Genomic DNA, 23,626 nt, shown 5'->3' on the forward strand with positions numbered 1-23,626 from the left:
GCGCTGTCAATTCATAGTAGTCCTACAAATGCCCAAGACCACCACTATCCAATAATATTAGTGATGGAGTACAAGAGCCAGCATTGTCTTGTGTTTTAACTTTGCCTAAATTACATTTAACCACAAGTCATACTGTGGTCGATAATATTTTGTCATTATACCACAGATAATTTAGGTTGTTCTTTGCATGACATGACTGACCTTCTGTGTTTGGTTTGACCAATGTTTCCAGTTGAACACTTTTTGGATCTTTTAACAAGCATTCAGCAGGTTGACCAAGCCCCAGCTGTCTTGCTCTCTCAGCATGAGATCCTTTACTACCTTTCTTGAAAGGTGCATACTATTCATTGGAAAATAATAGAAGTGTAATACATAAATGCTGAGAAAAACATCACAGTTAAATTTGCAACTTATACAGTTGTGAAAAAAAAAAACCTAAATATGAAAAATTGGTTATGATCAGCTCCCAGTTGGCTGGCTAGCCAACTGGTTACAGTTCAAATCCCAGCAGGCCTGAATTTTTTCCTGCATTTACTTCTTCACAGTTATCCCGCTTTTCAAACTATGCAATTCTTTGTTACAAAAAAGTACTATAATGTATATGTTGTGGTTTAATTTTATCCTGAAGGTTTAAATTTTCTCTCCTTTGTTCCAAACTTATTACCATACAAACAGGCCAAAACAAAAGAAAATAAAATTTAAAAGCACCATTTTAAACAGTAACACCTGTGATACATGTTGTCTTCGTAACTTATTTGTTTTTGCGTTGCATCAGGGCTCCATTTAACTTAGTTCTGCTAAATTGGATGTCCCTGGATAAACACTGAGTAAAAAATAAAATAAAATAAATAACTAACTAAATAAATAAATATTTACTTTGACCCAATTTGGACTTGATAATTCCACCTTTAAAATATCAAGCAATCTTTTCTTCACTCTTTTACTTTGATTATGTTGCGTAATCAGAAGAAAATAGATGAAGAAAGTTCATACACTGTATATCAAAGTACAAGCTCACCTGACGGGAGACAAATTATTGATTTTACAGTATTTTATCCAATGACAGGCAGAAAATATTAAGCAGCAGCTGTAAGCCAATTCAGATTGAGTTATAAATAAAAAATCCACTAATTAAAGCTTGTGCCACATTTATAATTATTAACAAGACAATCAATAAAAAAAGCCTTACCACTTCTTCAACTTCTTCCATTGTGAGAGCATTGTTAAGACAGTTCTTAATTTCTGGAGTAAGCTTCTCTCCTATCTTCTTGGCAACTGAGGCTGCCCGATCTTGGATTGATCTGCCAATATTAATAATCAAACCCATGCTAACAGACATCCTCTATCTCTAGGCAACTACTACACAAGGAAATCTCAACAGTGGCTCTCCATCATTAGAGAATTTACTGTGTGAACTAATGACAGCTATTATATAGTGTATCTCGCCCCATGTAAGGGAATTCGGATTCCAGAATCCAGGAAATTTTTGCTTGTGGACCCAGAATCTGGGAAAATTTTGCTTATGGAATCTGGAATACAGCTCAAGGAATCTGGAATCCCACTAACGATTGTAATTCAGAATCCAAGTTCTACAGAAAAATACTGGAATCCAGTAACTGGAATCCAGAATCCTCAATGTGGAATCCAGAATCCAAGATTGTCGGAGATCCCCTTACATAGGACGATGAATCAGTCTCGCTCTGAATTGCCATCAATTCCCACAGAGGGATTGTCATCTTTGTCATCATCCTCTCCCTCATCGCCATCATCATCATCATCATCATCATTGTCAACACTATAGATGATTTTCACTGTGACGTCATCAAATTGTACAGTCAAAATAGCGAGATTTTACGAATTCTTATTTACACTAGGTTGAAGGTAAACAAAAAATAAGTCTTTGTACAAGTTTCCAGTCCCGTAGCATGTTTCATTTCGAAAATACAGCAATTTGAACTTCCGAGTTTTCACAGTGTGTGACATCAACATAGGAATGCTCAGTGTCTCGTTGAAGAAAAAGTCTCTCCTTTTGATTTTCAGCAGTAAAACCACTTCAAGTATTAGGCGATGTGTTTATGCGTACGTATGCTAGTTCTAGAGTGAAAAGAAAGAGCTTTTATAGGAAAAGTGAACTCCAGATGTTTTTGTTTATTGGTGCACCAATATGGCGTCTCCATACAAAGCTCTACAAAGGTGCGTGAAACGTTTCGGCAAATAACTCAGAAACTGTGGGCCACAAAGACCTGAGACTTGGACCAATTGTTTATATAATAGTCTTTTGTAACATCTCATTTTCTTGGCTTCTTCCACTGGACGGTTTCCAATTTAATTTTATGTTGCGTGACAGTGAAAACGACCGAACCACAGATATTTGCTGACCCCCATTTTCCCGTTACGAACGTAATGTTAATCAGCTAGTTACCCCCGTCCCCACCTTTCTTTTTCTTTTTGAACTTACTTTAGCTGCTCGTACTGGGTCTGAATGTTCCGTAAGACTGTAGGATCCAAACCTCCAGTTTGTTCTTTGCGATAGCGAGCGATAAAAGGGACTGTGTTGTCTTTATCTAGCAGGTTTAAAACAGTACAAACAACATGAACATCTACATCTAGGTTCTCTGCTATAACGGAGGCAGCCGTAGGAGTTCGTTTTACACCGAAACTGGCCATTATTGTGCTATTTCCAAACAACACAAGCAACCTCAAGCGGCCACGTCAGTTTTTGTCCGTTCAAATTACCCTCCATTCTCAGCGGTTGCATACCGGCTCAGATGACGAAATCCAAATCATGTAAAATCCTTGTTTTATACCACACATTGTGTTGCCCTCAAAATAAGATAAATTAATAAACATTTTTCCACTTTTAGCTCTTGAGATAATCATTTACTTCTTTTTCATCCAACCTGGATCTAATCTCAGAAACCTTGGTTAACCTTGGCGGTCATCAACCGGACTTTTATTTTACACGTCATTTCCGGGCTCACGTAAACCGGATACTTTCCCTTCTTGCGAGCGAGGTTCTAATTACATCATGGCGGTCGGCTTGAAAGGTCTTCTCTCACTGATCCTTCTTGTAATCATTTTAGCTTCGTCTTGGTTTATTGTTGTTTTGCTAGATTATTACACCGGACATGGCAAGTCACTCAAGCCTCACTCGAGGGAAAATGCGGCTCCATTTCCGAGCGACAAAATGGAAAATATATTTTGGTTCGTGCAGGTGAGAACGAAATGCACACGCATCATGTGATTCTTTCCGGGCCGGTGTTTTTCTCAAAAAAAGGTTTTCATTTAATATCTGCGCTCTTCTTTTGTTGATGTATTTTCTCTTTATTCCGAGTATATAGGGTTGTTGTTTAGTCCGAATTTGTAGGGTTGTTGAGGCGGGGAACTTTTTTTCAAATCCATATGTTCCTACAGTTGGATTAATTAACTTATTTAGGAAATTCTCCATACTACCCTATTTAGTCGTCTTGTTGTCAATCTACAAGTTTCTTCATTCCAAGAACATGTAAGGTATTAATTAGTGGCATTAAAGGCTCATCAGGGTAACTTCTGTGTGGCAAATACAAATTTTGCATTCAGAACCTTTATACATACCGTATTATGAAGACCACACAAGGAGAATTTTTAAGTTAAGTGAATTTACTGAATTAAATTGATTATTGTATTACTTTTGTATGGTATAACCTTTGAAGTTCATTACAATAAAATTATTACTTTATAATAGTAATTACTAGTTGCATATTCTTAAAATCCATGAGAAATGGCATGTTTCTCAATAAGATCATTATGTTATTGTTCTAAGCTTATTATTTTAATTCACAAGGTATCAGATATTCACATCAGTAAATACCGTGAACCTCAAAGAGGTAAAGATCTCAAGCAGTTTTGTAATGAAAATATAGATGTAATCAAGCCCATTACAGTCTTAGCTACAGGTAAGGAAATATCACCATGTAGTTTATATTTTGTGAACATTTAACAAGGCTGTGCTCTAAGGAAAATTTCAGGGAGCCCTTCGCGCTCCCAAGCATTTTAACTAAAGCGCCCAGACCTCAAAGTTGGTCGCCTGAATAAAAACTTCGAGGAGCCCTTCGGGCTCCCAACCATTCCAGCTGGGGTGCCCAGGTCTCCAAGTTGGTCGCCCGAGTACATCTGATGAAGAAGTATTTTGTACGCACACAAATCTTACTGGCCTGCTTATCACCAAACTTGGTAATTTTAGCTTTTATGGTGCGACAAAAACCCGCATGTTGTCTGATGAAACCCATCAAAGTTTTCGTGCCATTCAGATTTAAAACCAAAAACGTTAGCAATGCCGCCAAATTGTTCAGGCTTTAAAGAGGGAAAAGCAACAAGTTCAGCAGGTTTGCGTAAACTTCATTAAGATGTTTAGGGTCAAACATAGGAAAACTGTGCTTTTTTACCAGTAATATTAAACTTAAAAATAAATATTCGAAAGGTGAATCAATGCAGCATGAAATATAAAGTGACTGAGTTTACGCGGCAGATCGAACTCAAGTTCCCGTCAAAAATTGCGCGAAACAGTGAAACCGCCGCGGCCCCAAACCTATTGTTTTAATAAACAAAAAAAGTCATCTTTAATTTTCTTTTCTATATTATCAGTGAATCTTTTAGGATAATTGAGCTTTTCGTGGATACGGCTGAAGCGTAAACCAGCTCTTCTTTACGTGTTTTTATTTTTGGCCGCTAAATTTAGCCTATAATTATATGCATGCACCTGAATGTAGTTTTCAATACGTAAAATGCCAAGACAACATGGAACTGCCCTGTTTCTAAAACAATGTAAAGGGAAGAAAACAATCATAAGTTATGTTTTAGCCAAGGAGATACAACAGCCAAAAACCGTAAAAATATTAAATTTGCATACTGGTCAATACAGCAACTTCAGTTTTATGCAAAAATAAATTACTCCTCGTCGCCAGCTGTGCTCTACCCCTGTCAGAAAAGTATTAACAGTTTTTCCTAAAAACTGTACCTAATAAACCATTGTATCTGAAAGAAAAAATTTTAGAACTATTTTAAGAAGTGGTACAAATTGATCCGTGCCATTTGTCACGTTCAAAGTGATGTATTATGTTACATATGAAATCATGCAGAACGACCTTTGAACATCGGCGTGCGCCCATTTCTTTTGTTCAATATTCCTAAAAACATTTTCTGTAGGGTTAAGTAAACTCTGACTCAACAAGCCAACACTGTTGTGTTTAATTTTTCTGCCCACTTAACTGAACATTGCACTAGAAGCAAGAGTGCCCGGCCGGGCGACTGGGAACTTTTTTTCAGTTGCCCGAAGCTAAATGTTAGTTGCCTCAGGCGACCGGGCGCCGTTAGAGCACAGCCTTGTTTAATATGATTGAATAAAATACACTTTCTGTTGTTGGCCAGTTATAGTTGTAACTCTCGTGTTTGGAGTTCAACCAAAATACTGCCAGACTCCTCACCATTGCAATAATGGATGTGGGTGTGTTCGTCTCAAACAGCCATATTATGATATAATTATCTCCAAGTCCACCCATCCCCTGGAGTACCAGTAACCCTGAGCTAGTGAGAGCTTAATTGGACATATAGATTTAGTCAGAGCTGAAAGCGAAGCTCCTGAATGCATTTTGAATAGACTTCAGACAATGGACTTTAAACCATTGCAAAGAAATCTATACAGTTTATAGCTTTAGAAGAGATCCATATGACTGAAAAACATAAACTTGAGCCTGAGATCAATTAAAAGCTAATGACTGGTCAGCAGAACACTGTAAAAAAACACATGACCTCGATGAGTTGACACCTGGGACAGCAATGTGGTCATGTGACAGTGGTCAGTTGATACCCTGTTTTGAGAGCTGTCAATTGACCATAATATGGATGTCTATTATCAAGTTAAGCATAGGTTACAGGCTCCCAGACTAGCTAGAAAGTTTGACATTTCACATTGGTTGCCCTGTGGTACAGACAGACAGACAGATATATAGATAGACGTACAGTCATGTGATTACCAAAATTTCTTGAATGGATAGATTACCAAATTTTCTTAGGTATGGGGATCTGCTAGCGTGTGCGTGGAGCTCTGCTATGATACAAATTATTGTTTTATGCTTTTTTATTTATTAAAGCTGTCATTTAAGATGCCCAGCCTTGTCTCCTTTCCCTTTCAATCGTGTCTCATATTATAGAAGTCATGAAAATCACATGTTTTAACCTTTTTTTGTCTTTTAAAAGGTGATTTGACAGATGCAAAGGATGAATCTAAACGTGGTTCTGAGCAGTATATAGAAGAATGGCAAGAATATAACAGTATCTTGAAAGAGACAAAAGTCCAGGAGAAAACGAAATGGTTAGACCTAAGAGGAAACCATGGTTAGTAAAACTTATACTAATAACAGAGTTTAAACTTGGTGGCCACACAGCTACTGGGTAAACATTGAGCTTTTTTAATTTGATCATTGATTGACCAGTAGCCATAAACTCATTACTCTGTAGAAGTCTTGTGTGTCTGACTGAAACTGTAATATGGTTACATGTCTACTGAGCTGCCTAAATTAGAAAATTTCTAAGAGTGATGCAGTTGTAAAATGAACATTAGACAAATATGCAGTATTCCACTCTAATTACACAGTTTTCTTATGTTTACCTGTAACTATTTGGCACTAATAATTGTTGTCACCTGCTGTCTTCATAGGTTTAGTAAGATCACTCATCTGGCTTCAGATGTATGACATGATTGGGATGTGTCATTACATGTGTCTACATTTTGTGATTGTGCCATGTATTATGTTTGCTAATTTTTTTTACTTATTGTTTATTGTCTTTATATTTACTATCAGATGCATTCAGTGTTCCTTCAATCACAAGTGCTGAAAATATGTTCAAGTGAGTACGAAGAGTCAGCATTTATAATTTCCCAAACTGATGCCTAAAATTCTGCTTACCTTATTAAAATGTCCAATAATCAATAACAAATAAAAATAGAAAGTAATAATAATGATGATGATAATAATGGTGATGATGATGATGAAGACAATGAGGATAATAATGATGACTATGATGATGATGTTGATGATGATGACGATGATGATGATGATGATGATATGAAAAGCTGTGTAGTTCAGGGATCTGTTACAAGAAGAAATATGGTATATGGAAAATCATATACAAAAAAATCGATCAAATGCATTTTAGTAAGACGGGGCATAGAATGCAATTAAGAATAATAATATTTATTGAGGGAGAAATTCTTTCCTTTTTTAGGGACTATTCTTCCAGTGGTCCAAAGGGCCATGCAGGTTCAAAGCCATATCAGTTTGTTTACCGAACTGAGTATGGTTCCTATGCATTCAATGGAATAGACCTCAATCCAGATCCGGGACCCAAAAGACCATTTAATTTCTTTGGCCATGTCGATCCGGTAGGTATACCTAATGTGTGTGTGTTGTGTGTGTGTGAGTACATGACATCGGGAGTTCAGGCTTCAGGAGTAATCATCGTTTGTTGCGACAGTGCTGTTTCATATGGTCCGAAATTATAGAACCACACTCATCAGGCGTCTTCAACGATTGACCGTTAAAATTAAAAGCTGGCTGTAAAATTTGGATTGTTGCTATAGGGATGCATTATATTCTGAAGATTGTATCTACTAGGTAACAGATGCATTGTGTCTTACTTGCGTTACTTTAAAGTTGTGGTCCTATATATAACTTCCGACCATACGAAACAGCACCTTCACAATAAAGGATGATTTATTCCTGAAGTTATTTATAGTCAATGCTCTTTAATCAAATGAATGTATGTGTATGTATGTTTCAACTTCATTTAAAGATAAAAATTAGAACAAAGAAAATTAAGAAGATGCATAAAAGTTAATTAAGGCCTTTTTAAAATTATGTACACATTCATTCTTCTTTGGAAATTGATGTTGTATTCCATAATCTTGCTACCCTCACACTGTGTAGGCCCCCCTTCCCCACCCCCTTTGGTTTCAAGCTTGAAGCGAGGGCAGACTAAGTTGAAGGAGCTATTTCGACTAATCCAATTATTAGTACATACGAATTTAATACCAGAGGATCATTCATCATGTTTCCTGGGCTATGTCCATAATACGTTTACTGAGCACAGGAAAAAATAACGCATTCCCATTTTTGGATAGTTTTGGATATTTAAAGAATACCCACAAAAATCCCAAATTTGGAAGAGTGAGACAAGTCCCAATCTGGGAACTTGGTTGGGAATTCCCTGGTTCGCCCGCGTGTCGGCGTCAAGGATAACGCGTGCACTTTACTTTTGGAGACGAAAAACCCTCAGCAAATTCAAATTACCTTTGGGAGCACGCGGACCATACAGTGGTGGCATACAGCATTGTTTGAAATAATACAGAAGAGAAGTGACGACGTCACAAAAAAAGAAAAAAAAATAATAATAAGATGTGAAATGACAGGACATGTTTGAATATTCAGAGAGACAAGATAAAAATTTTCCACTTGCTCAAAATGAGCATGTCAGGGTGGTGAGATATAAATACCGTTATACACCGTATTCACAAATGGCGGACACGCGGGAAAAAACTGGTGCCTAGTCATGAAAGCGAGGCGTTGGAGGATAAACAAAAATTGCAAATGAAGACTTTCAGTGAACTTGCAGAGTGTTAAACGCGGATTCCACCTAAAATAACTTTGTACGGACTTCTTTTTAAATACAATTACGTGGGATGTCTTCTGCCTTTAATGTTTAGTAGTGATTTTCTGTTTGCAATCAAAAGGGACGCGTATATCTTCAGGGAAACAGGATGATTTTGTGGGTTTCCGAAGCATCAGAAGCTCGACAAGTGGGCTATGGCTGGAGAAAAGCGGCAAAATGTTGGCCCAAACTTCACATTGAAACCGAGTACGAAAGCCAGATCACTACAATTCTGTAAAACGGATTAAAAACAGATATTGGTGGCGAGAAAAAGAGAAATAAGCGACGGATATACGGCCTACTTGTTAACGGAAGAGACCTCCGCCATTACCTAAAACAGGTCAAGTCGAGAGCGGGTGAAAGATTCATTCACAAGGCTCATTTATTCATGTCAGTGTCATTTTATACATATCTATGTATATATGTATGTCTGTATTTACAACTTCCTTTGGATCATATTAATTCCGTCGCTTTGGAGTGAATTGTTACAGAGGTACGTTGGCAGAGCTTACTAAAAATCTCATGATTTCTTTGTCATTGCGAAATAATTGAAAAAAAAATTATTAAAATTAGAAGCTGTACTGTGTGAATCTTATGGCTTGCTATTTGCCTGGTCTCCTTTAGGGCATTATCTCAGAGAGCTCTTGGTAAAAAAGTAGTATAAAGCTTACATTTTACTAGGTTAAACTTTTAAGGTAATGTTTGTGTCAGGAATGAACACGGCAAGCTTCTGTTTCGAATAATTAAATTCGAGTGTGGATCCGTTTAAGAAGAGCATCATTTTATTCATTTATGTATTCTTCAACTTTAAAATATTATGAAACATTAAGTTAAAACTCTTAACACCCAAAGATAAGAAATACGAAATTACTCGGCCGGCTTACCGAGTTTGCCGAGTAACATGTTGAAATTTTGAGCGTGCTCTACTCGATTGCTCCTGTATTTATACTAAAAAAATAGTTCTAATTGATGTCCTTTATCGATAAAGACCAGAGAATAACGTCCTGGCAAACAAAAACCAAACATAACTTCATCGAAACCTCCGTCACCTCTTCTTTCCTGTCTTCCTTTTTTCCATCTCGACTTGAACTCACTGTGTTTCTGTTCAACGGCAGACGTCTCTTGCGTTAACAAGTAGGCCATATATCTATCGCTAATTTCTTTTTTTCTTGCCACCAAGATCTGTTTATATTTCTGTTTCACCGAATTGTAGTGAGCTGGCTTTCGTACTCGGTTTCAATGTGAAGTTTGGGCCAACATGTTTGCCGCTTTTCTCCGGCGATTGTCCACTTGTCGAGCTTCTGATTCTTCGGAAACCTACAAAATCATCCTGTTTCCTTGAAGATATACGCGTCCCTTTTGATTGCAAACAGCAAATCACTACTAAACATTAAAAGCAGAAGACATCCCACGTAATTGTATTTAAAAAGAAGTCCGTACAAAGTTACTTTAGGTGGAATCCGCGCTTAACACTCTGCAAGTTCACTGAAAGTCTTCATTCGCAATTTTTGTTTATCCTCCAACGCCTCGCTTTCATGACTAGGCACCAGTTTTTTCCCGCGTGTCCGCCATTTGTGAATACGGTGTATGCTTTGATGACTTTATATAAATCCTTCTGAAACTCACGATTCTCACATTGCCCATAATACACCTCATTTACCCCCAAAATTTTGCATACAGTAACCATTATTTCCTACTTCTGCTTAGTATTACAATCATTCCAGTCATGCCAGCCATCCCAATGCGGGTTATGCAACATTTTGAGGGGTACATGAATAGGATTTCATCCACAGACTCACAAGTTAGAACAATACTTAATGGTTCCTGCCCTCCATATTGGCTCCAGTCTCCAGTCACTTAAAAGGTTCCTATAACACTATTCACTGGATAAATATCTGTCCAGTGGATGATGCAAATGATTTTACTATCCAGCATTTCAGCAACCCAGGCCTGGGGTGAAAGGTAGGGTCAAGATAGTGGGAGATGACCGTATCTTACTGGAGACACAATTATTGTTCAAGGGATAACTGTCTCCTTTAAGTGAGTATGTTGATTGATATACCTCGTGATTTTTTTCTAAGGAACGCATTAATGAAATGGAGAGATTGGCTGATGCCAGCAAGTCTTTTAATATGACAATTTGGTTTGGGCATCATCCATTTTCGGTCACAACAACACCCTATGTTAGGAGGATTTTAAGGTAAAGTTATTCAGATTGACTTGTACATGTATATGTTACAGGTCAAATTCAATTTCAGGTTAACTAATTTTTTTAACCTAGGTTGATTCTCAATGTCCTTTGTCTCCTAGCCCTCTTAGTCCATCCACAACGTAATTTCTGAAAGATTAGTTCCTTGAACAACTTGAAATATTCGCGAAAAGGTTTACAAGGATGCAAAGTCATATTTCACCGGTGTCGCTGTGGTCATCTAATATCGTAATTACCTTACGTTTGCTCAATTAAATAATAATTCTCTAAAGGTCATTTGAATTACCTTTACGACACACCTGTACTGTTATAATTCTTTTCAGATCAGGGGCCGTTTATCTGTGTGGCCATCTTCATACGCTGGCAGAAATTGTTCCCAAAATGCACGCTGTACACGTTGACGGGCACTTGGAACTAGAGCTTGGAGACTGGCTGGATACAAGAAAGTAAGAGTAACGTTCACATATATTTGCACCAATATATATATGTCTTGAATAAATCAATAAACATTTTTATTAATTGCATAACAAGTCATCTCACGCCTTGCGGACACTTTATTATTACGAAGAACGCCAGTCTCGTCCCCAGTCGTCCTCGGCGATTTCGAAGGAAACCTCAGGAGGTGACGTTACATGTCAAGCTTGTCGAGGAAATTCGAGCTCGGTCAGTTCCAAGCCTCCTCTACTTACTCGGGTAGCAAGATCTGGCCCGAGAACGAGGCTAGAAGAACCCGTCAGGACATACATAACATCGCAAATCAAGGTTGCGTTCGATTGGGAAATCCGGTTTTCGGATTTTGAAATCGAACGCGAAATTCGCGTAATCCGAAAACGGATTTCACCTACGAGAAATCCGTTCTCTGGATGGATTTCAATTAGGAAATCCAAATCCGGATTTCATAGATTTCCTTTTTACCGTTCGATTGGGAAATCCGAAAAGGGATTCGCAAAACTGTTTTCGTGAACAACGGTCTTCTTTTTGCTAATTGTGCGTGTGCGTGCAAGACCGCTGTTCTCTTAAGGACAGTTTTTCAAATTAATTTTTTCGGATTTCCCAATCGAACGGTAAAAACGCAAACCCCAGTTAATTAAAGTACAAGTGACAAACGGGCAGATGGGTGATGGAGGACCATAAGGCAGGCAGCCTTCTTTTAATTGTTAATATATAAACTATAGTATTTTGGTGGACTTTGTCCTTCCTTTTCTTTTTATTTATTTCTTTTTTGTAAACGATAACAGTTACCTGTAATGAATTGCAAATGTAATGTATTGTAATTGTTTGTGTGTGCGAAATAAAAATAAATAAATAAATAAATAAATAAAAAAAACGCAAACCCAAAAACGGATATTTCAGCGTCGAAATCCATTTTCAGATTTCGCGTACGATTGCAGATCCGAAATGCGGATATTAAAATCTAAATCCAGATTTCCCAATCGAACGCACCCTAAAAATAACCATGCCTTCTTTCTAAGAAGTTTTGTTTTGGTTGTTTGTTTGTTGGTCTTTTTGTTTTTTCTCTATAGCCACAGGCCACTTTCCTCCGCAGATACTTATTCACGCGTTATTGGATTTCCCCTACGCAAAGTGGGTGCAGGCGAGACGACAGAACATTTTCGTGCCCGCACTCACTCGCGCCATGCCTCTCTCACTCTCGCAAAGCCCCTTTATGCCTCCGCGGAGGAGAGAGCCGCAGGCAGCACTTGAGTTGTCTGTCTTCATAAGGGTTTTTTGAGAGGAGTTGATACTTATATTAATTTATCCACGTCCTAATCTGTTTCAGCTACAGAGTGCTGGCCGTTGATCATGACTTGATCTCATTTGTGGACGTGCGGTTGAACACGTGGCCTGTTGTGCTCATCACCAACCCAAAAGACGCACACTATATCATGCGGCCACACGAACCGCTGGGGAGAATGAGAAAATCAACCCACATCAGGTCATTAAAATATTAGTTCTTACAAGCCACGGCGATTTCCGATAAATTGCTAAATTCACTTTCCAAATCGACTTCTTTTTTCTTGCGAAAAAGGGAGAGTTTTGATTCGGGATTGATAAGCAATAAAAATCTCTCCTGTGAATACAGCATCTTAACGCCTCTCCCCCGTCTCACCTCTCTACGTGGGACATTTCAAACGAGGAGGGCCGGGTAGATTACTACACACTCCCATTCATTTATGGTGACGTAAGTGACACAGGGTGGTGAAGAAAAATGAGGAATATTGACTTGATGATTTTAAGAAAAGGAAAACGGATCAGTTATTGATAAAACCGAATAGTACTGGCGTAGTATTTTTGCTCCTGAAATCACGTTTTCTCGATCGATCTCAAGTCGTGCAATCCCGACGTCATAAAATATAAATCAATTAACATCTTCGTACTTGAAAAAGTGTTGGCCTTGGTACATTTTTCCGTACTCTAGCGTGCACTTCATTTTCGCGGACTGAATTTTTTACTTGTCACAGGTTTCTGGCTTTCTCTCCGTCTCCTATCGAATCTACGTTTGTCGAGATTGATGGTTCCCCTCTTGAATTACCCGCTACTCAGGTTGAAGGCCCACTGTTTGCCTGTCAATGGGACCCCGATAAGTACTCCTCTGGAATTCACTCCATCACGATCAAAGTTCAGGTACAGTACCATCCTTGATTTTTCCAATCACGAGATAAAAACTGCATGAATTCTCCTCTGGAATTATGCTCCCCCAACCCCCTTACCCGCCCGCGCCCTGTGACTGTTTACATTACCTTATTCTGCAGTTAGATCGTCCAGGACACGATTTTACTATGATTGGCCGACACCTTGATTCCAATTGTACTTAGTGTACTAGCTACCATTGGAAGAGAAGTGGAGTATAAAATCTACCTAGGGACGGGCTTTGGTTTTCTATAGTATTAGCTCAGGCAATCTTACTGTTACTGGGAAATGGTGACTGCAACCAGTATGGCGTGATTCCTAATGACTACAAATTTTTTGGAAAGCCCTAATCTAGGAGGCGTGATGAAAGCCTCAAGTTTGACGCTATGAGTGATTTGGTAACAAAAACGTTTTTGTCCACATGCAACCCGCAAATATATATAGTATTCTAGACGAGTGTCCGGTGAAATGGATATTCCTAACCATTGTTTTTTCCAGTTTGACCAACCACGCACACCATGGCTAAGTTCTAAGGCCTAGCGCGATTTTTTGGATAGCCAGATTTTTCTCAGTCATGGTCATGTGTAGAGACTCCGCCTCTGTAAAGTTATTTTTACATGAAGTGTTTATTTATTTATTTATTTATTTATTTATTCATTTATTTTTTGTTCCGCACAGGATTCTGCTGGTCGTACCAAATCGCGCACTCAGTTATTTTCATTGGACGGATCCCGACCGGCACTGGATCTCATCCCAGCCTTTCTTATGTTGACGGATTTTACTATGCTGGTAGGAATCATCCACTGATTCTAGTATCATCCAATAACCTTCTCATACAATCTCTGCGGTTATGACCGTTGATGCGATGAATCGAAACTGGTTCAAAGGCGTGTCTCGCGATTAAAAACCTCGCATTTCAAAACGAGAATTCCTTACGACGGCAGTTTACCTTAGTTCATACTGCTGGCAAATTAGATTATCTTTCATGCTCATGCGAAGTTTTTTCATGGTTACCAATGTTATTTTATATTCTGTTGTGGATGCAACCGAGGCAAAGAGGGCTTATAAACGTAAATATACAAGACAAGTAATATTGCCACCATTTTTGAATAAGGTATGGCAGAGAACTGCAACTAGAAAAGTAACGGTTCAGTGAACGAAGAAACTGCGTCAGTGTATTTTTTCCCGTTGGTTTACATGTAGTTTTTCCCTTAGGCACATTTCTTTCTCTGCTCACCTGGGAAACTTCAGATGAATCAAATCTAAACTGGCGCTTGATATAATTCTCTGATTTAATCGGCCCCTATTTCTACGAAAATCAAACGTATGAAACATGTCAAACTGTTTTAAAGTTTCATGTTGTTGTTGTGGTGGTGGTGTTGGTATTTCCGTTTGTTTGTGTTTTGTCCCCAGTTTGGCTTACACAGGTAAAGGAAGTTTTCTTCAAACGACCGTTGATAACAGGGACAATATGGTGAACTGTGGTCGTTACCGAAAAAAAACAAACAAACAAACAAACAAAGAATATCATACCAAATGCTCTTCTTCTATTTCTTCCTGCAATCAGAAGCGTTAATTTAAAGGTTTTTGAAATGGGTTTTGAGAACTAAAGCTCAAAATGAAGTAAATTCTTCAGTAAGTGGTAACTAATTGGTCAGGAGTGAAAATGAAAGATTTTACAGTGAAACTGTTGCTTTTTTATTGCAGGGCCGCGTTCTTTTCTCCGTTTTCTTCTTTATTATCGTGCTTGGACTGGCTTTCCTGAGACAATGTGATTCCTCTACTTGTAAAGGTATTTTACCCATTTGTTTGTTTGTTCTTACATCTTCGCAAACCTCATTCTCCCGTTTGTAAAGATAACAGTCGAAGATCAAGATTGTCCAGTTCCACTTCATTTCTGACCAGAAAAAACTAACTTCAATTCCAAAATATCTCAGTAACGCTATGACAGATTTTAGCTCAAACTTCACGAACATCGGAGGCGGCAATTGGAGGAAAAAGCTCCCGTGAACGATGTTGGAAAAAAGTTCCCAATGCCGAGAAATACGACTGCAAGTAAGATAGATAATGACGCCATTTCGCTACTGTGACAACTCCGATGTTACTGTAACTTGGATCATCACAAATTTTCGTTTTTATTTTATACAGCTGTTGCGGTCATTTTTTTTCCAGATCTCTGTTGATGGCAACGTAATTTATGCTCAATCACAGGAGGTATTGACCCTGAAAAAACCTATCGAGCCACCTTAAATCCTCCTGTTTAATTTTGTCTCATCAGGATTTCTCTGTGGCGTACTGGGCAGGTGGTGGAATCGACTGCTGTTTCTTGCTCATGCGGATGATCTTTTCTATCCATTGTTCTTATTCGGCGTTTACACAGGCATTGGTAAGAAAACAAAACAACAGGTTGCTATTTGCTACTTAACCCTTTAGTCCCCAGTGTCCGCATAAACATTCTCCACACTGATATCCATACATCTAACCTAACCCTAACCCAAATCGCTAAGGTAATATGAAAAGGGAATGACCATATCACTAGAGTTTGGGGAATGGGGATGCCCATAACACTGCAACGGCGGCTCCAGTCCCCGTCTCGTATTAAAATGGTGCATGCATGCTTATTATTTCGAAATGGTGGCAAATATTGCTTTCCTTCTGTTTTTGTTAGTTAGCCCTCTTTGCCTTGATTGCATCTGCAGAATTAAAACAAATTTTTACCTTTGAGTTAAAAAACCAGGAACGAAGTTGTATTTTGCGATCATGCTATGGTGGTAGTTTTAGCACTTACCAAACGATCACAGAATTGACTAAAGAATCAAGAACAAAGCTACTTCATACTGTAGTAGAACATAAGACAACTCGAAAATAGAAACAAGCGCAGATGAGGGATACTTCAGAAGATTAGAAATGATTTCATTTTGATCAAAGTTTTCATCAATTTGCATAAAGGCGTGACTTACTGTAAGTTTCATCTCAGGGATCATCTGTTTTGGATGTCTGGCAAGATACTCTAGTTTTACGTCCTTTAACCCGTTTTGAATTTAGTTTCTCACTAGCGAATTCTTTTAAATGTTTTTGCGATAGGAGTAGAATAACCAATAACTTGCAAAAACATTGAATAGCCAGCATCGATCGTGGCGGAGATAGCTTGGTCGAACAGATAGGGCGCCAAAATGTTATTTAGGGTTTTGGGGTTCACGTCGTTGTGTTTAGCTAGACCAGGGTAAAACTCTTCCCCAATGCTCAAAAATACCCAACTAATTGGTCCCTGGCAGTCGAGATCATAGCATTATCTATATTTCTTTAACGGTTTCTATATACGGTTTACCTAATCTTGGTGCGTGACAGTGTTGAGAATATGATAGTCAGTGTTGTTAATTTGCGCCTTTGATAACACGTACTTTAAATGTACGTGTTTTACACAGAGAAAGACATCCTTTTTAAACAATTTGAAACATGTGAATATATTATTCGAATAGACTGTACTTAAAACGTTTTAATTACTTACGGGTAGTTTTGTTGTTGAGGTGTAGATTGGAAGTGTGATTTACTTGATTAATGAATAATTCATTTCTGTTCAAAATTTATTATTATTATTATTATTGTTATTATTATTATTATTATTATTATTATTATTATTATTATTATTATTAATAAGCTTAGTGCTTTCATTGGCTTCTATGTCTTTTTTAAAAGGATTAAGAGCTTCGTTTCCCTTTTTCTCACAGGTCCCTGGTTTGTTGGTGAAATGACTCGCGGTCACCTTGGCGCGATATTATTATTAGTGCTTTCATTGGCTTCTTTGTCTTTTTTAAAGGATTAAGAGCTTCGTTTCCTTTTTCCTCTCAGGTCCCTGGTTTGTTGGTGAAATGACTCGCGGTCACCTTGGCGCTCTGTTTGTACATGGAATGTATGTCAAAGGACACTGGATTCCAGGCTCTTTATCATATTACTACGGTATCGTGCAGGTGTGGTTATTTTAATAAATTTTTCTTCAAACACAGAGTTTGAATGGGCTTTGGAAATTCTGAAAAGTCCTGGAATTGTCTTCTGACACTTTCCAAGACTGCAGATTCCTAAGCGATGTTTGTAACTCCTCGAAAGTCAGAAAAATTTCTGTACACTACGTTTTTGTTTATTTTGCTTTGTTTGTTTTATCTGTTTGTTTTTACAAAATCAAGCATTGTCTTCACTGTTGTCTCCAGGTTCCATTTTGTACGGTGTATTGTCTAAAACACTTGCAAATTTCCAATTGCCTCTGGCAAATGCAAAAGTTGGGTGCTGGGGCCCGTTTCTCAAAAGTCCTAGTAACTTTTCATGCCCAAAGTGAATATTCAGATCAAAATCTAAAGGTACAAAGCGCAAACCACTCCATTTTGTTTCCATGTGCACATTATCAACAGAACTCTTTAAAGTTTAAACCTCGATATCTTGAATGCAAACAACAACTAAACAGCTAATTATCAAGATTTTAGAGAAACAGGCCCCTGGAAAGTTGTTTTTAATCATGGGTACGAACCCTGATTCTGAAAAGTACACAGGCGTAGACAGGTAAATTCTGTAGAAAATCGTTTTTTTCTTTTGTTAACACGTTTTCTTTTTCACTTATTTCAGCTGGTTATGTTCCATTTGCCCTTGACGCTGTACCTTGCCTATTTTTTGGACATAAATATTCGACCCGTTTGCAACAAACCTTCTTCGAAAAGTCATTCTCATTCCTCTCTCGGTAACATTGTGAGCTTCTTTAAGAAGAGCCTAGCCCATATCGTATTCGTTTGCCTGGTGCTTTGGCAAGCATCTTCGTCTTACGTTAATGTGCTACGGGCTTACGGAACGCTAGCTTTTCTACTGAGTCCTGCGAAGACGTGGTCTGTTATATTCGCGTTGTATTTATTTTGGAGGGTCCACAGACCTAGAAAAAATAACTAAATTATTGAATAAATTTTGAGCCGTAGCATTTAGGAGAAAATAGGGAGTTTAAGCAACCAGGACGGCAATGGCAATGGGGATGTCATTCATAAACTACGTTCGTGTTCTTTTAAAATTAATAGTGGTTATGTCAACTGGATCAATTGGTCAGATGTAGGAGGGTTTTGCTTGAGTTCAATTTGTAGAGAAAACATAAAAAATCAATAAAAGAAAGAAAAATTGGTCGTTGAGTTTTTACGTCCTATATAATTCGTCACATTGAAAAGAAGTTTCACGTTGTTGTCGTGCGGTGACGGTAAAGAAATGTACAAAAAAGCTTGATGCACGTGTAGAGTTGTTGTTTTAGTTATTAAACTTGTTGCTTTTTTGGCGTCCCCGTTAATGTTTTGGTCGACGTCAGGTGGTGGTTGCTTTAAATCCCTAATTGACCACTACTTCTTGCACGGCAGCAAGGACGACACTTGACGTGGTAGATTCTTAATCTACCCAATAGCTTGCAAATGAAAAGTAAAACTATTTTATATATATTCTTAATATACATTGTAAGTTGTGCCTAAAGCGGAACTTACTTTTTAAACCATGCCAAAGGAAGTTTTAACATTACTTTTTATACGAAAAGTTCCAATGTAATATATGAGTAAGACTTGCAGGGTAACAGAGGGTAGATTCATCGAGCATTTGCACATGACGTCACGGCAGCCATATTGATGTTCCAAAACAATACAACGGTGGCCATTTTGTCGTAGAAAATCATGTTGGAGCTGAACTCCCTGTCATGTAAAAGCCATGAATCTTCCAAAAGTAACTCCCGGCTTTTTTCAGCTTTTCTCCTAGCGATAACCACGTTACTCTTTGCCCCTAATATTGCCAACCTATTTTCTTCTGACTAGCAAACGAAACGTCAATAAAAATTGCGAAAGCTCTCAATGTTTATCACCGCTGTTTGTGTTTTATTTTTGATTAAGCTACAAATCAAATGTTCCTAGAAAATGGTCATTCTAACTGATGATGTGCCTTCAACGTAAATAAATAAATAAATCTAGCCGAATTTATGATTAATGGCGCAGCTGGCAAGTCACACAGCTGAACTTGACTTAACTTAACTTTGACCATGGTCTATCAAAAAGACACTCTCAACTTGGTCATCTCTGGCTACTTTAAGGCCCTATATGAGCGAGGCAATTTGAGACTTAAGCCAGCCCCCAAGCAGAGAATCCAAGACCCACTCCCCCCCCCCCTCCCCTCTCTTCCCAGAACATTTCTAAGGCTGAATTTCGCATGATAAACTTAAACCAGACACATGATCACTGAACTGATTCTCCAGAGAGACTGACCATACCACACTTTCGCAACACCCTCCCCCGGCTAGGGATGACATGGAAAGTTAGCTCAGGGTCTTGACGATACGGTCCAACCAAGGCAGTAAGCCCCCTATGAAAATTCTCATCGTGGGGGGGGGGGGGGGGGTGGGGGTATGGGTGATTTCAGAAAAAAAAACACTCAGACTGATTTCGTTGGGAAAAAAAACTCTTGCAAAGAAATACCTGGGGAAAAATTCCTGCACTGAAAAAAATATATATCTTATGGTCTATAATGCTGACAAAAATATGTTACACAATTATATGCCTGGGGAAAAATTCTACCTCCATAGGTTTGTGGGGAAAAAAAGTCTTACCCAAACCAAATCAAACCCCCTTCAACCCACCAAGTCAAATGGTCAAATGGAGCGCAAATACCAGCCGCAGTTCGGAGAAAAGGAGCCCTCAACTCTAGAGCGAGAGCGGAAGAAATCAAGGCTAGGACAAACTCAGTTTGATGTCTTTAACAAACGGCTGAAATATACATAGTTTTCCACATATTTTTACTGGCAAATGTCTAGCTTAATGTAGTGTACCTCCTACAAACCCGTGCTTTGAAAGAGTCCTCTGCTATTTTTGACGACATTTTACAGTGGGGCAGGCCTGACAGTGGGGTGTACAGGGACCGGAAGTCCAAGTTACTGAAGCATTGCGTGACTGCCTTCCGTACCGACATCCATTACCACAATAACGTCTTTGTTATTGCATAGCCTGAGCGTGCGGCCGTGCGGACACTCGAAGAGTGCTTCACATCGTAGATACATTGCCTCTGTTGACTACCGTCAACTTTAAATTCGATTCTCTTTGATGTAATCATCTATTCACTAGTAATTCTTTAATTCCAGTTTTGACGCCGTTGTTCCAAGCAGTGGTTCAGAAGACGACAGAGCACAGTCTAAACGAAACAGAGAAAGGTACTGTTGTAGAGGATTGCTCCTCTCGTATTTTTGACGTTTACATTACTCAAGGTCTAATAAGATTGTCTATCTTTAAAACGGTTTTAGTTAACGTAACCTCTAAACGACAGTCCAGTGCAATAAACAGCAAGTAAGCAAAAATATATTTCTTAATGCTTAAGCTGTCTATCTGATTGGGCTATAAGTGTTGACACAAAAGTAGACCAAAACATGCCGTTGGTGAAAATTGTTAGCTTTACAATTTGATATGCCGTTTTAGAAGATAGTTACAGTTTTTCGTGAACCAATGTTAACCTGAAAAAAGAAAAGGCTCAATTAATATGGGATGGCGGGATAGGCATGTTTTCTACTTTTTTTTTTAACTTCGAATTCATACTGTTCAGTGCCAATAGCAATTCGATCGGTATAAATATCACCTTAATCGCCGCTCTTTGGTTATGTCGAACTCCGGTGAGGGTAAAAGGAGGAATGTTTTTGTGGAACGGCATGTGGCATGGCTTGCGGAATGACATAATTGTGCAGAATGTAACATATGCAGATTGACTAAAAGAAATAAATTAGACTGAAAAGTGCAGCCTTTTTTGGCACCAATCAATTTTCCAAAAGCAGCGACTTTTTTGATTTTGCGGGCTCGACTAGATGACAACCAAAAAGCCACGAAGGGTTCTTTGATTTCTCACTCTCGATGAGCCTTTTTCACACAGCCACAAAGGTTCTACTTACCCTTATTAGTCGCGCTTCCCACGGGTTAGGGGGTGAAGACGTATGACACTTCAGACTAGAGGTTACAGCTGAAGTGCAAAATTCAATTTGCCATGTTAAAATTGATAGTTACTGATGTTTAATTTATTTCTTTGCGTTATTTCCATATATTACATTCAGCTAATTATGTCATTCCCCAAGCCATGCCACATGCCATTCGGCAAACTCATTCCGTTTGCCCCCCACCGGTCAAAATCCTAACTAAACTTTTTATTCCTCCTCTTTGTAGTGTTTGGAAGTATTTCCCTTCAGTTTTCTTCTTACTAAACTTCCCCCTGTCGTTCATTCTCAAATAAGTCGCAATCGTAACTCTCCGTACAGAAATTTGCACGAGAAAATTTCTAGAACGTCTGGCACGACAAAGGATAAGCGCCACAGGTTGCCCAAATGTTTCTTGCGACGCGGTTAAAATACATTGTATAGAGATTTATGTGGCAAAACCTGTAACCTAACAATTATTTAATTAATTAGAACTACAGCCAATTTTCAACGGTAAAGTTTCGGACAGGTGCAATCTACAAAAGATTAAAAGACACTCAACAATACCCACACCACACCAACGGTTGCTTTCTACACACACACAAAAAAAAAAACTTGTATAGCGGTTCAGCAGTCAACCTGTACTTGACCGTTATACACTGTATTTTGTAGTTTTATGGGTTTTGTTTCCTCCCTTCTCTTCTCTCTCCTTTTTATTTATTTATTTATTTATTTATTTTTTCTCAGTTGCGACCGCATCGTTTCTTCAGCTCTCGAAAGCATACAGCTGATGCATTTTACCTGACCAACAGTTTGTGTCGAATTCAATTAATCAGCCACTTACGATAGTTAACTGAACCATTCTCTCTACAGGTATCATCAAAAGAGGGCGTTGAGCATTTTTCGACTTTTTATACAATGGCCGTCAAATCCCTAGTCCTGAAGTCCTCCCTGCTTCTTCTGCTCACGGGTGAGGCACTATCGCAAACCAAGAATACAGCCCACCCCTCAGTTAACCAAACAAGTCCTTGGCTCATCATATTCTGGTCGACGTATTTTGGAAGTAAGTTGGACTTGAATCTTGCGTGGAAAAGGGGGGAATGTCCAGTTGCCTGCGAGGTAACTAGCGATCATTCCAGAGTGAAGGAGGCAGATGGCTTTGTCGTTCACGCAAGAGATTCGCATATGACACCTCCGGTAGATTCTGTGCCTTGGATCTTGTTCACTCGAGAAAATCCAGTTTACACTCCCGCCCTGACAGACGCCAACTTTATGTCTAAGTTCAAGTTGTTGAGAAGTTACCGTTTAGATTCGGACTTTCCGGATCCGTCCTTTTTCATGCCTGAGTTAACCCCACCTATTCCCTTCGAAGAGAAGACGGCAATGGTGTTTGCCGCATTCTCAAACTGTGAGCCCGTGCGAACTGAGTACATGAAGCAACTGATGAAGTTTATCCCAATCGATTCTTATGGAGACTGTCTTAAAAACAAACGAGGTCTCGTGGCAAGATATGGCAAAGATTTTAAGCAACACAAAACTGAATTGGCTAGAAAGTACAAATTTACATTGGTGTTCTTTAACCAAGACTGTGATTATTTTGTGGATAATCAGCTCACTCATGCCCTCAGCGCTGGTTCGGTCCCCGTTGTGATGGGTACAGACAAACTTGACCAGTTTCTTCCTGGAAATCTTCGAAGCTCCATCATTAATGTCCGTGACTTCAAGAACCCCAAACTTTTGGCTGACTACATTACGTACCTAAGCAGTAACAAGGATGAGTACAGCAAATACCTTCAATGGAAAAGGAAAGGATTCGGTGACATTGAAGGAACTAACATTGGAAAATGCTGGATGCCAAAATACCCGCTCTATTGCCAAATTTGCATGGCGCTGTCAGAAGGAAGAATTCACAAAGATGGTCTTAAAGTGGATATCTGCAGGAAAAGGGCTTTTAAAGACTGGGGAATAAACCCCAGGGCCCAAGTTGATCTCTAACAACTTCTGAATGAGGCTAAGCATGTTGAAAAAAATATTCAGATCGATGAGGGTGTGGCCGAGCTGGATAACTGATTAATTCTTCAGTTAAAGCCGAATTCAATAACTGTTTTATTATTCATTCAAAATATTTCTAAGTTCGTAATTATAACAGCCCTACC

The 23,626-nt window shown here is 38.6% G+C and overlaps 3 protein-coding genes across 3 annotated transcripts in view; 2 read left to right on the forward strand and 1 right to left on the reverse strand.

Annotated features, from left to right (window-relative positions):
* LOC140944389 (S1 RNA-binding domain-containing protein 1-like) overlaps positions 1-3,030 on the reverse strand; it is a 24,365-nt gene extending 21,335 nt beyond the window's left edge. Inside the window, exons 1-4 of the mRNA XM_073393540.1 lie at positions 3,026-3,030; positions 2,459-2,674; positions 1,190-1,301; positions 202-340 (exon numbers count right to left, since the gene is read on the reverse strand). Of these exons, the coding sequence (XP_073249641.1) occupies positions 202-340; positions 1,190-1,301; positions 2,459-2,674; positions 3,026-3,030 (472 nt within the window). The remainder of the gene's footprint in view (positions 1-201; positions 341-1,189; positions 1,302-2,458; positions 2,675-3,025) is intronic.
* On the forward strand, positions 3,021-18,678 carry LOC140944045 (transmembrane protein 62-like). The gene is made up of 14 exons (XM_073393152.1): positions 3,021-3,214; positions 3,824-3,935; positions 6,235-6,372; positions 6,840-6,885; positions 7,264-7,420; positions 10,767-10,885; positions 11,218-11,340; positions 12,675-12,830; positions 13,357-13,519; positions 14,204-14,314; positions 15,233-15,317; positions 15,804-15,911; positions 17,375-17,493; positions 18,140-18,678. Exons 1-14 carry the CDS (start codon positions 3,029-3,031, stop codon positions 18,452-18,454), a joined length of 1,938 nt encoding a protein of 645 aa, XP_073249253.1. The 5' UTR covers positions 3,021-3,028; the 3' UTR covers positions 18,455-18,678.
* A 1,910-nt stretch (positions 18,679-20,588) lies between these two features.
* On the forward strand, positions 20,589-23,626 carry LOC140943387 (alpha-(1,3)-fucosyltransferase B-like). The gene is made up of 2 exons (XM_073392466.1): positions 20,589-20,726; positions 22,344-23,626. The coding sequence occupies exon 2, from the start codon at positions 22,389-22,391 to the stop codon at positions 23,463-23,465; it is 1,077 nt and encodes a 358-aa protein (XP_073248567.1). The 5' UTR covers positions 20,589-20,726; positions 22,344-22,388; the 3' UTR covers positions 23,466-23,626.

The sequence above is a fragment of the Porites lutea genome, chromosome 7 (assembly GCF_958299795.1).
Source record: "Porites lutea chromosome 7, jaPorLute2.1, whole genome shotgun sequence".
In the NCBI taxonomy this organism is placed as follows: domain Eukaryota; kingdom Metazoa; phylum Cnidaria; class Anthozoa; order Scleractinia; family Poritidae; genus Porites; species Porites lutea.